The 13,164-nt window shown below is 40.7% G+C and overlaps 1 protein-coding gene across 3 annotated transcripts in view; it reads right to left on the bottom strand.

Annotated features, from left to right (window-relative positions):
- ST8SIA1 (ST8 alpha-N-acetyl-neuraminide alpha-2,8-sialyltransferase 1) overlaps positions 1–13,164 on the bottom strand; it is a 157,975-nt gene that overhangs the window by 91,260 nt on the left and 53,551 nt on the right. For all 3 annotated transcript variants that reach the window (XM_032645800.1, XM_032645801.1, XM_032645802.1), the window contains exon 2: positions 4,340–4,484. In XM_032645800.1, the coding sequence (XP_032501691.1) occupies positions 4,340–4,484 (145 nt within the window). The remainder of the gene's footprint in view (positions 1–4,339; positions 4,485–13,164) is intronic.

Raw genomic sequence — 13,164 nt, 5'->3', positions numbered from 1 at the left:
AAATAAATACCTGTTTGGTTAAGCTCCTGTGTCAGGTCTCAGCCAAACACAAGTCTGACAACATGAACCAACACAGGCTTGGCAAAGATCTATGCCCACCAAACAGTCCCCTCAGTTTCCTTCTAGTTGAAAAGGTATATGTTTGGAAAATGATTACAATCATATTGGTAAGTAAAAAAGCAAGCTACCAAACGATGTAGATTATATAGTAGAATCTAAATTTCGTTAGAAGAAAAAAACTGCTCTGAGACTCGGGAATACCCAGGAGCTCAGAGGATTCTATTAAGCACATTACTGTGGGAAAAAAATGTGTATTTTCTTTCTAACAAAGTCATTTTGACAAAACTACTTCAAAATATCCTGCTGGGTTTCCCCTGGGCCAAGGGCATTGTGGGTCCACGCCAAGTGGAAGATGTCAGGGAGTTTATGGCGACCAGAGCAGCTAGAAATGTCTGTCTGTGGTGCATTAATGATATTTTGTGATTCTTTACATGTGGCCTTGGGTAGATACTTTGAGGAAAAATGACTCGTCTAGTTTGTGATGTATTTCACGTGACTATCCAGCACAATGTAAGAGAATGGTGGGCCAACCATATATTTATTACACCAAAGAAAATATTTATTAAATTATATCAACACAGTTGTGGTTTCTAACATTCCTACTACTCCCTCACTCATTGCCAAGGAAATTTATGCTCTTTCTGGGTAAAAATATGTCTTAGGCCAAAATAGCATTTATTCGGTATTATATACAAATGTGGGACCATGTAGGCTTCCAAGGGAGAGGCAGAGCAGGAAAGAGCTGATCTCAGCCTAGGGGATGGAGGTATCCTCAAGTATTCTCAAAGTGGGAACACCTACCATCACACCATCCCCTCCAAACACACACACACACACACACACACACACACACACACACACACACTGCATACTCTAGAAAACCTACATGAGGATTAAAATTCGGCCCTTCATGCCTAGTAATATTCCACAAATATTTCACCCAAATACATTTATAGAGCCATCTGAAAACAGCTGCATCAAACTGTCCTGCTTGGTCTCCTATAGTCCAAGCCAGGGCACAGCAGTGGTCCAGCCCAGGTGGGACATACATAGGCAGGGAGAGCAGCTGGAAATGAGCGTCTATATTAAGTGTGAAGCACTGCACGAGGCACAAAAATGAGTCTCCTCAAAAGCTCACAAGATGGTATTGAGATCAGCAGATAAAGACTTTTAGAAAACTGTGATAGGTGATTAGGCAAATAACCGCATAGGAGGCAGAATTGAATAAATTTGATAATAAAGCCATGGGAAGTCATAGGAGGTCCAAATAAGAAGCAACTAACTGTAATTACGAAGTATACAGCATCTCACCAGGGCCCTTGTGGACGCTCCAGCCTTGATTCAGGACCTGTTAACTTTCCACATCACACAGAGAATCTTGGATTGCATCTTGGCAACAACAACAAAAGCAGTGATTAAAACAGGCAAAGGAGTAATACCAATAATAATGACAGCTGACATATATGGAGCATTTAGGGGAGAAGTGTAATATATAATTAAACTAAATACATTAAAATATATAATTAAAAGTGTGATATAAAGTTATACACCTGAGTTAGCAAAGGAGTGATTTAGCACTATCTTGCTGAAACAGGGAGTGGAGGGATGCTTTGTTCAACTGACAACACAGAGCCCAGTTCACTCACCTGCATTTCTGCCCAATCAACACACACCACTTTCTTCCCACAGGGAGCATGAACGAAGCCTAACAATTAACTGACAACTTAGCTTCCGGATGACAAGCTAGAAATCTTTCACTGAGAAATAAGAGGGCCTGGGTATAGACACCTTTTGATGCAAACTGATTCTCCAGGATTTCTATAAATTAGTTAGTCATTTCAGAATCTCTTCAGAAGAATACACACGTAACCTTTCTTCAAGTCTACCCATTGAACTGGTTCAGCCCTTTGTAATGACTGTGCGCACAGAGAGTGATGTGATGACTTTCACTTTCAAAGAAAAAAGCATTTTTCCTTTATTATTCAGGGTGGTTCCTTGGTCTTGCAGCTGGCACACAGAGACACAAAATTCATGTGCACACACTTGAAAAAGAAAATGTTTCCTGCTATCGTACTGCTGCAACTTAACGGATGAGATGGGAAGTTAGTTTGTATTTCTTTAATCATTTCTTCTCTTCAAATCTATTTTCTAGCACAAAGTCAGTTAGTATGATTGAAAGCCCTCATCTATAAAATCCTATTTTGGGTTTCTTTAAAATCTTTTCTATTTGATGAGCTGTTAAAGGAGATTGCTTCCTTATCTCTTCTTCATTTCATAGCAAGTTGATATCAGTATTTGTACAAAGAAGATGCTGTGAATTGGCTTACTCAACCTCAATTCCACCCTTTTTCTAGCTTCCTGCTAAAGCTTGATTGCTTTAAAAACTGCCCCTCCTGGACTTCTTTGCAACTAGTGTTCTGGATGTAAATTAATCTTACCCACTAGATGCACCTGAGGGAGGTTTGGAGGGAGGAGGTGAGTTGAAACCCATCTTCCTGGCCCTGTTTCTGCCAATGGCAGTGGCCACGGTGGTTTTCTAATCCCTAAACCACAGTTATGGCAGTAAAGTTCTTGGGCTAAGTAATTCCAGGAGCCACCTCTTGACTCCAACTCCTCTATTCGCCTAACGATTTTTTAAGTGCCTAATGCCCAACATGAAATATCCTTCTGCTAAAAACACCTAGGAAGGGCTTCCCTGGTGGCACAGTGGTTGAGAGTCCGCCTGCCGATGCAGGGGACACAGGTTCGTGCCCCGGTCCGGGAAGATCCCACATGCCACGGAGCGGCTGGGCCCGTGAGCCATGGCTGCTGAGGCTGCGCGTCCGGAGCCTGTGCTCCGCAACAGGAGAGGCCACAACAGTGAGAGGCCGGCGTACCGCAAAAACAAAACAAAACAAAACAAAACAAAATGCCTAGGAAGATTTCTGACTAATGCAATTATATTGTTCATTCCTCCGTCTAAAGATGCAGCATATGAACCAGGACAACATTAATAAACCTAAAACATTTACATAATGCTTTGTAGTTTACAGCATACCTGGACATGCATTATATGACATGTCCTTGACCTCAACTCTGTGAGCGGACAGGTACTGCTCTCGCCACTGCACAAATGAGAAAGCTGAACCTCAGAAGAGTTAGGTGCCTTAGCAAGGCATTTAGTTAGGAAGAGATGGAGACAAAATTCAATTCTACATTTTATGACTGTTAATCATCTGCTTTGACATAAGGAAGGCTCCCAAGGGCAAATGAAGAAGAGAGAAAAAGCACAAGGATGCTGGCCATGAATTAAACCTTCTATTTCCTATTTTAAAATAAAGTTTTTCAACTGTATCATTATACATACTCTAAAACCATTAAATTGGATGAAAACACCTAAGAATGAACTAGCAAATGGGAGCTATTTCATAGAGCATGTGACTTTGGATCTGGTACTGCCTGTGCCTCAAACTTTATAAGATGTCTCCTCTGAAGATTCTTTGCTATTAATACAGATATACGTTTTCCACCTCTGACCATGAATTCTCTTTTTGCACCATCATCTGGCCAAACCAAGAGTAGCATGAAGACTTGGGGAAGCCGACATTCATTTCTCAATTTCTCCCTAAGGGCAATTTCACCTAAGATCCACTTCCCATCTCCGACTACGGCTCCCTAGAAATAAAGACTTCCTTTTTCCCCCCACTAGCTACATAGATATATTTTAGTAAAACATCTGATTTCAATGCTTAGGAAACCACAAAGAAAAACATTAAGGAAGCAAAGCTTGATTCAGACCACTTCAAAAGTGGTCAAATACTTTCTCTCCATCTCCACCACTCCTACACTTTATAGCAGTCATCTAACCACAGGGTTAAGATTCACAAGCTCTAAGAAGCAACTTCTGACCATATGGTCCCCACTCCCTGAGTATCAGCCCCAAGAAAACGTTCCAGTGTTGCAAATCTTCAAGATCATACCAGAGCCAACCTCAAAGCACTGGAATTCCACAATTCCCTGATCTTGCTTCCTTCTCTGCTTGCTTTCTTCAGTCTCATATGACTCAAATCAGAAGGGCTAGGAAATCTGTTACTCTGTAATATCCTACTGCTGCCCCTGCATCACATTATTTGATTTCTTCACGAAAAAATGACAGTATAAAGGGAAGCATTTCTAATTCAGAAAAGTAAGAAGATGAAAACAAGTAGATCTGATTAGTTAGGCAAAATCAAGTATCCCTTTCCTATGATATCAAGACATAGAAGAGACTACATTGAAAGGCAACAAACTCTGTACTAACCTGGGGGAAGAGAGAATAAGTTGAATTGTCAATGGTGAATGAGTATAAAAACTCCCCATCGTACCACACGCTCTTCCCCATGGGGGAATTCATTTTAGTCATAGCAAAGAGATGGGCGGGGTCACAGCAGTCTTCCATCTGTTTCCTAGGAGAGAAAACAGAGAGAGAAAAGAACAGCAGTTTAAGTGAGCAGCAGACTCATTCACTTGTCATTCCCACAGAGATGTGCAGCCTTACTTCAGTGCCAGCTCACAAAAGCATCTGTGTCTCCAGGGTGATTAGACTACTATTAATTCATTATTTCAGCCATCAGAATGCATGACTGGAATATTTCATAATTTTTAAAAAGTTAAAAAAAAATACATCAGCTGGTAGGACTGTAAATTGGTGCAGGCACTATGGAAAACAGTATGGAGAGCCCCCAGAAAATTAAGACTAGAACCGCCATGTGACCCAGCTATTCCACTTCTGGGTATTTATCACAAGAACACAAAAACACTCATTGGAAAAGGTATATGCACCCCCATGTTCATGGCAGCATTACAGTTGTCCCTGGGTATCTGCAGGGAATTGGTTCCAGGACCTGCCTCAGATACCAAAATCCACAGATGCTCAAGTCCCATAATTGACCCTCTGTATCTGAAGTTCTGCCTCCATGGATTCAACCAACCTCAGATTGTACAGTACTGTATGTATTTATTGAAAAAGTCCATGTATAAGTGAACCTGTGCAGTTCAAGCCCATGTTGTTCAAAGATCAACTGTATTTACACTAGCCAAGATATAAAATCAACCTAAGTGTCCATTTATGAATGAATGGTAAAGAAGATGTGGTATATATACACCACGGAATACTACTCAGGCATGAAAAAGAATGAAATCCTGCCATTTTTGACAACATGGTTGACCCTTGAAGGTATTATGCTAAGTGACATAAATCAGATGAGAAAGACTGTCTGATTTCACTCATATGCAGAATCTAAGAAAACAAAACAAAACAAAACAAACTCACAGTTGTAGAGACCAGATGAGTGGTTACCAGAAGGGAAGGAGGTTGGGGGTGGGAGAAATTGGGTGAAGGGGTCAACTGTCTGCTGATGGATGGTAACTAGACACATGGTGGTGATCAATTTGTAGTGCATGCAGATGTTAAATTATAATGCTGTACTCCTGAAACTGATATAACTAAACAAAAAGAAAGAAAAACATCAGCTCTCACATGCAGTTGAAATATGTCCAAAGGCAAAAATAATCATTATAATTACAGATTGATGGATTTAAACGTCCAGGAGCAGAAAAGGCTTGGATGGCTAATGCATCTTCATGGTGATTTAACAATCAGACGGTTACATTTGGGGACCACGGACTTTACGTGACCTGTACGGAGTAGGGAATACACAGAGGAGCCCCAAAGAGGGTGCACGTCCCCCCAAACTGAGGGCATGATCAAAGAACCACCCCTGGGAAATCCTTTTAAATAGAAACAGAATGAGATGAAGGATGTGATTTCAGGCACCGGTGAAGCAACCTGCCTTTCAACTGGTAAATTGCGGGCCTTTCGGTTCTCGTTTTGTCTGATCTCTCAGAAGTGTGGGACACAGCTGAGCACCGGGACTTGGCGAAGGTCTCCTCACTCTCTTTGTGTCTGAAACACCAGGGTCTCCTGGGTCTCCTCCCCTTGTCCTGGGCTGGCTCGCTGGCGCTCCTCTGCTTGCCCCTCACATGGTGGCCATGTTACTATTCTATAGGCTAAGCTTCACATTCTCCTCGAATTCAAAGCCTGTCAGAAACCAATTCCATTTCCTCACTGAGCCTTCAGGAGTAAAAGAACTCATTCCCCAGTCCCACTTCTAGAAGGACCAATAAGCCAAATTGCTGACATAAACCACTTCTGAATGGTGCCCCTAAATAGACCTGCTTGCTCAGATATCTTTGGCCACGAGTGGTACCCAAGCTTAGATCTGACGGGATGAGGAACTAGAGTACAGTCATCCCTGGTCTCCTCGAGGTTGGTTCCAGGACAACCCCCCCATACCAAACCCCATGGATGCTCAAGTCCCTTATATAAAATGGCACAGTGTTGGCAGACAACCTACACAATTTCTCCCGTGTACCTTAAATCATCTCTAGATTACTTTTTAGTGCACTACCTAATGCAGTGTGTTATGTAAATAGCTATAAATACAATGTAAATGCCATGTAAATAGTGGCCAGCGTGAGGCAAATTCAAGTTTTGCTTTTTAGAACTTTCTGGAAGTTTTAATTTTTCCAAATACTTTCCATCTACCCATTGGTTGAATCCTCAGAGGCAGAATCTGAGGATGAGGATTTGGGGGCAACTGTACTTGGGTTCAAATATTGGCTCTGCCACTTACTGACTCCATAACCCAGGAATGTTACTGGGCTTCAGAAACGGCCTCAGAGACTGTTCTTGAGAATTCCCTGAGAATGCACAGGTGAAGCATGTAGTACAAGTCTGACCTCATTGCAGAGATGAATAAATCGAGTCAGTGCCTGGAGCTCTTCCCAACACCTGGTGCTTTCTCTGGTGCTTTCTGGCTGGCTTCCCCTTCACAAAAGTTTCAGCAGAAAGGACGGGGGAGAGGGGCTCGGGAAAATGGCCTTCATCTTTCAAAGTTGCTAGAATGTGCGTCACTCTTACTTCTACATCATTATTCCATCAGCTGCTCTTTCCTTGCCTCCTCCATCTTTGGTAATTTTTATTGTGTTTCATTACCCAAAAGGCAGCCTGAACAGAGGCAGGAAAGTTTTATAGTGAATTGCCCACATTATCTCAAAAAACCATCCTAGGTACTATAGTCAGTCAACATAGAACTAGACATGGCTTAAGACCGTCTTTAAAAACGAGGATAATTATCTTAAGCATGACTCTCAACTTTTGGGGGTGAGTAAATTTTTGAGCCCCTATTCCATTTCTGGCAATATCTTACCACTTTTAGTCCTTACAGTAACCCTAAGAAATGATTAAGAGAATTATTATCATTATCATTCCTAATTCACACCTGAGGAAATGTATTAGGGCCATCACGGGACATGCTTTTTCCTCTCCGCATGCTGCCTGTTCAGGACCATTTTGACTCACCCTTACCTTTCTCTTTCCTGAAGGAATGCTTTCCAAACACCAGCCAAACACCTGCAACACACCAGGTGCCTTCCTAGATCTTTTCCCACTTAATTCTCACAGTGAGTGACCTTGGAGCTACATAGCTTTAGGATTCTTTATTTCAGTAATTTAACTTGGGGCACATCACTAGTGAGGTGGTGGGGCATGATTTTGCTCCCAGGTCTTTTTACTTCATATCTGGTACTTACTTCCAGCCAGACCACAGCTCTCACCTCCAAACCAAACTACACTTGCTATTGAGCACAAAGTGCTACAGGAAATTCAGAAGAAAAATTTGTCCCAGCCAGATAATGACACCCCATTTAATCTTTATTAAGCTAGCAGCTTACATATCACTTTGCACTGGCTTCCTCTATTCATCCCCCAAAAAACTAAGATAGAGCTGATTACATTACCTTAAACTTACAGACAATGGAACTGAAGCTCAGAGCGAGAGACCTGTTCAAGTCAAGTTCATGAGGCTCCTGCACTGTTGGTGGGAATGTAAACTGATTACAGCCTCTATGTAGAACAATATGGAGGTTCCTTAAAAAACTAAAAATAGAATTACCATATGATCCAGCAATCCCACTACTGGGCATATACCCTGAGAAAACCATAATTCAAAAAGATACATGTACCACAATGTTCATTGCAGCATTATTTACAATAGCCAGGACATGGAAGCAACCTAAATGTCCATCAACAGATGAATGGATAAACAAGGTGTGGCACATATATACAATGGAGTATTATTACTCAGCCATAAAAAGGAACGAAATTGAGTTATTTGTAGTGAGGTGGATGGACCTAGAGTCTGTCATACAGAGTGAAGTAAGTCAGAAAGAGAAAAACAAATACCATATGCTAACGCATATATACGGAATCTAAAAAAAAAACAGTACTGATGAATCTAGTGGCAGGGCAGGAATAAAGATGCAGACGTAGAGAACAGACTTGAGGACGGGGTGGGGGGAAGGGGAAGCTGGGACGAAGTGAGAGAGTAGCATTGACATATATACACTACCAAATGTAAAATAGATAGCTAGTGGGAAGCAGCCGCATAGCACAGGGAGATCAACTCGATGCTTTGTGATGACCTAGAGGGATGGGATGTGGGGCGGGGAGGGAGGCTCAAGAGGAAGGGGATATGGGGACATACAGATTCACTTTGTTGTACAGGAGAAACTAATACAACATTGTAAAGCAATTATACTGCAATAAAGATGTGGGGGAAAAAGTTCATGAGGTTAATAAATGTTTGCTTAATTATTGATTAAATGTGTGTTAGATGGACTCAAATTCACATGTTTTCCCTCAGCAACATCATGCTCAGGGCAATCATACCCTAAGTGGGAAAACCAAATACTCGACAGAAAACAGAAAGTGTCCCATGTGTACAAATACTTTTAAAAATCTAAGAGTTATAGCAATTTCAAAATAATCATAGCACCATTTGCAATATGGGAGTGCTTTTCTTATAAACTTTTGGACTTTTCCCTCCATCCAGAGTGCCTTCCCATCTTCTTTCTGCCGTGCGCATGTCTGGAGGGTGGCTGAAAAGCGACCGCAACATAGAAGTGTGTTCACCCCCCATGCCTGAGAAGGGCCCACACGAGCTCACCAGCTGTACGGGCTACAACCACAGAAGCAAAAGCAGTAGTGGAAAGAGCACTCCCAGCAGTAGAAGTGGTAATCATGGTAGTAGCAGTAGCAATGGTTTTTACAGAGTGCTTGCCTAACGCTGTGCTAGGTTTGGGGGATATAAAATTGAATTTCACCTCCATCCAACTTGCAGGTGACCCTGGAGAGAAGACACATACCAGCTTTTAGAATGTTTAGAAAATTTGGTTCCCACCCCCTTTCTCATGCTTTGCATTAATGCTGCCCATTATTTGTGGCAGGCAATAAAATCACAGAGTTAAAAAAGCAAAAGTAAACCCATTTCTATATTCAAGTTTAAATCTGCAGGTTATTATGTTTCAGTTAAGTGTGAGTTGAGTATTGGAGTTAAAATGTAAATGCTTTTTATTATTTGAATTCAAGCTTCAGCAGAGCTCCTGCTAAATGATGCTCTAATTGCATCATGAAGGTAAGTATTTAGGAAGCCTGGGAGCCACTTGCTAAAAACTCACTCAAGTTCTCATCCCCTCCCAGTGAAAGCCATGCATATCAACTAAGCCAAGAAGACCTCACTGGCTTATTGTGCCAGAAGACTGAGGTTCCGGTGAAACTAAACAGACAAATAAGGGTGAAAACCCAACCACTCAGTTAATAATGCCCAGTATCAGCATGAACCTTGCTGAAACTCTCTTGGATGCCATGTTCATCACTTTGGTCACCAGACATGAAGGAGGTTGGGAGGCTGTCACTCCAATGACTGACACTATCATGCCCCTTCTGAGGAAGAACTGAATTTGAGAAAGCAGAGGTGAAGGAGAGTTTCACTTTGGTCTCAGTATTTGGCCAAACTCTGCTATCACACTCCAGCTTTAGACTCAGCTAAACATCCAGTTCAATGCCATTTCTGGCCTCCTTGTACACATATGTGACAAACGCTTGTGTGATCATTTCCTTCACCATCGTATCTAAATAGGGTGTTGATGTTAGTAACATAAACAGGGAATGTCACTAAAGTTTGCTGTTTACAACTGAATGTGTAATTTAAAATTCTGATAAGTAGCCTAGAAGTAGATGGAGTGAAAAATCTCCTTATATGCTCTCTATGTTGAATTTCTATCCATCAGGTGAAGTATAAATGTATCTTTAATACTTCAAAAGGAAAATGTTGCAATAATAAACTTATTGTGAAAGCTATTGATTTTATGTATAAAAATTATGAAGGATCTTCAACTACAGAGGAGAATAAATTGTCAGTTAAAGGAAATATTAAGTATGCTTAGCATAAAACCTTAGGAAAAATACTGCATCATTTTTTTACCAACAAATATATATAAAATTTTAAGCAATAATATAAGGAAGAATAACAGAGTTGAGATTACATGAAAATTCTAATCTTCGTAGAATTAGTTGATATACTAGCATTCAAAACATTAAACACATAACCCTTAAGAACTTTATTTAATTTTCAGTTATTTAATCCCATTTAGACAATGAGTTGCTCAGGGAAAAAAAAAAGTCCTAGTTGGGAACTCTTCATATGTGGGATTAATAGTTAAACACCGAATCTGCCCCTAAAAATTTCATGAGAATAAAAAACCCTATAAACAACACCATGAAAAATCATCATGACCCAGTCATAATGGAAAGTTCCTCATATCCTTAACTGCTTTAGTCTTCTTAACAGCACTTATGCTATTTATATGCTATATGTTTTATCTATACTTTTATTGTCTGTCTCCCCAAGTCCCAGAATTTAAACTCCACGAGGGCAAAGACTTTTGTCTTCTGTTCACTGCTCTGTCCCCCTCCCCTTAAATGGTGGCTAAGACACTGAACTGGTGCTTAATAAATGTTGATCAACTGGATGAACAAATTACAAGTTGGAAGAAAAGAAGAACATGTCACAGAACCTCAACGCACATTCTGTCCTCACTCATCAAAATTCAAACTGAAGGAGTAAATTCCTTACACTTGCAGTCTATGGAGACCAAAAGACAAAAGACTCTTGTCAAAATAACTGTTATAGGTGGGTAAACATTTTCAGTAGTAGCAGATCCAGGATTTTGAAGATTTGCTGAGTGGCGAATCCCAAGTTCCTTACACTGTACACTAAACATTAGTGTGATTAAAGCGAGCATCCCTTTCGGATCGCAGGCCCGCAGCACAGGCACCACAGGAGTGGTCCATCAGCGGATGGCACTGATAAATTCTGTTTCCTCCACCAGTGCCAAACTTTCAAAGTTTAACTTATAAAATTTTAGACAAGTTTTCAGATTGAATCTTGCCTCCAAAAAATTCTTTCTAGTCTAGTGATGCCTGACTTCAGTCAAGTACTGATTTTAACATTTGACTTTTGGCCAAAATGTGTATCTAATGTGTTTCCTCCAGACAGTTCAATCGATAGCTCTTGTTGTAAACTGTCCTGAGTTAAGTTCCTAAAATTCCTGTTAGACTAGTATATGCCAACTCCTTGGTTAATGTAACTCCAGATTCACTGTTGAAAACGTGCCCACATACCACATCAGAGGATAATATATATAAAGTCCTTAGCACATTGTATGGTTTCAATAAGTATTCATTTCATTCTCCTTCATATTCAGGCACCATTTGATTCTGCTTGCCTCCCACCATCCTAGGTTATGACTGTTGCCCAGATACAACTATTAATAGTCACCTCCCCCCTTCCATTCCCAAACATGTCCCTATTTGGATGATAAATTATATGTTCACTCCATTAAGAGTAGAAGATAAACAGAGGGCTCTTCTTTAAGTGAAGAATCTGGTGGCCTACAGAAAAATTCCTTATTCTAAATATGGAAACGGCAGATTTCACAGAGATTATGGCAGGTAGGGTTTGTACCATCCTGAAGTTGGTTTTCACCCTAACTTAAAGGAATCTTTGTCTTAAATTACCCACTTTGAAGCAAGTATAAAAGTCAGCAGTCACAGTTGACTGAGGGCCCAGGATCTAGAACAAGCACCAGCAGAAGCTGCTCTGAAGTGAATGAACAGCAGGGTCCTGCCTGTAGGAGACTTGGGAGCAGGTGGTGACAACACCATCTCTGTGGCAAAGGCCACACCTTCTGTCCACAGTATTGTCCCCTCAATGGCTTACATCCCTGACCTAAGAGATTCAAAATACACACTCGATACAGGGTAGAGATTGGTATTCATCTTATTTCTCTGTAAAACTCCCTTGAATGGTATGGAGGAGAATTAGTTTCATGAGATTATCACTTAAAATAATGTTTTCTACAGACATAATAAAAAAGGTTTTTCAAAGATTAATCTCTGGATCATTTGCCAGGACTACAGAAACAGAGAAAAACAACTCTTGCATACTACTTAAGACAGCAAGTAATCTTTTATTTAGTGGCATTTCATTCTTCACATTTGAAATGACTGTATTATAAGGAAAAAGTATTCCAAAGAGAGGTCGATCTGTGCCCCGTGTAATTTGCATTTCTCTACCACAGGCAGAGCAGACTTACAGGAGAAACTTTTGGAAAACAAGTATTTCAAAGATGATCTGGTTTTCCCTAACGCATATTTGTTTTGTAGTGTACTTAACAAGTACACTTGATTATTTCAATTGAAGAGCGTAAATTTTTCCAGGAAGGATTTGAATAAGCACTTGCCTGCAGTCTTCCTCCTTATGCTTATCTGTCTGTACAACTAGAAAAGCTCTAGTGTTATCCTTTGAGAATCACCGGTTTGCTTTTTTGGTAACTGAAACTGACTAGGCTCCTTTGAACAGCGCTCATTATTTGATTCACTCAATAAATATTTATTGAGAACTTTCTATGTGCCCAGTGTTGTTCCAGGCACTAGGGACAGAATGGGGGCCAGGAGAAGGACAGCTTGCAATACTTTGCCCTCTTAAATTCTAATGGAGAAGACAGACAAAAGATGAAGTATGTGAGTAAGGGGTGGGGGTGTAATTTTCAACAGGAGGCTGGGTAAGTCCTCACGGGGTAGGTGACGTTTGAGTTTACTCAGAAGGACGTAAGGAAGTAAGCAATATAGATATCCAGGCTATCCCAGAGAAAAGCATTCAGGGAGAACAAACAAGTACAAAA

Source organism: Phocoena sinus, chromosome 10 (assembly GCF_008692025.1).
Source record: "Phocoena sinus isolate mPhoSin1 chromosome 10, mPhoSin1.pri, whole genome shotgun sequence".
NCBI lineage: Eukaryota > Metazoa > Chordata > Mammalia > Artiodactyla > Phocoenidae > Phocoena > Phocoena sinus.
The sequence above is the reverse complement of the archived record's forward strand: the minus strand, read 5'-3'. Positions and strand labels throughout refer to the sequence as shown.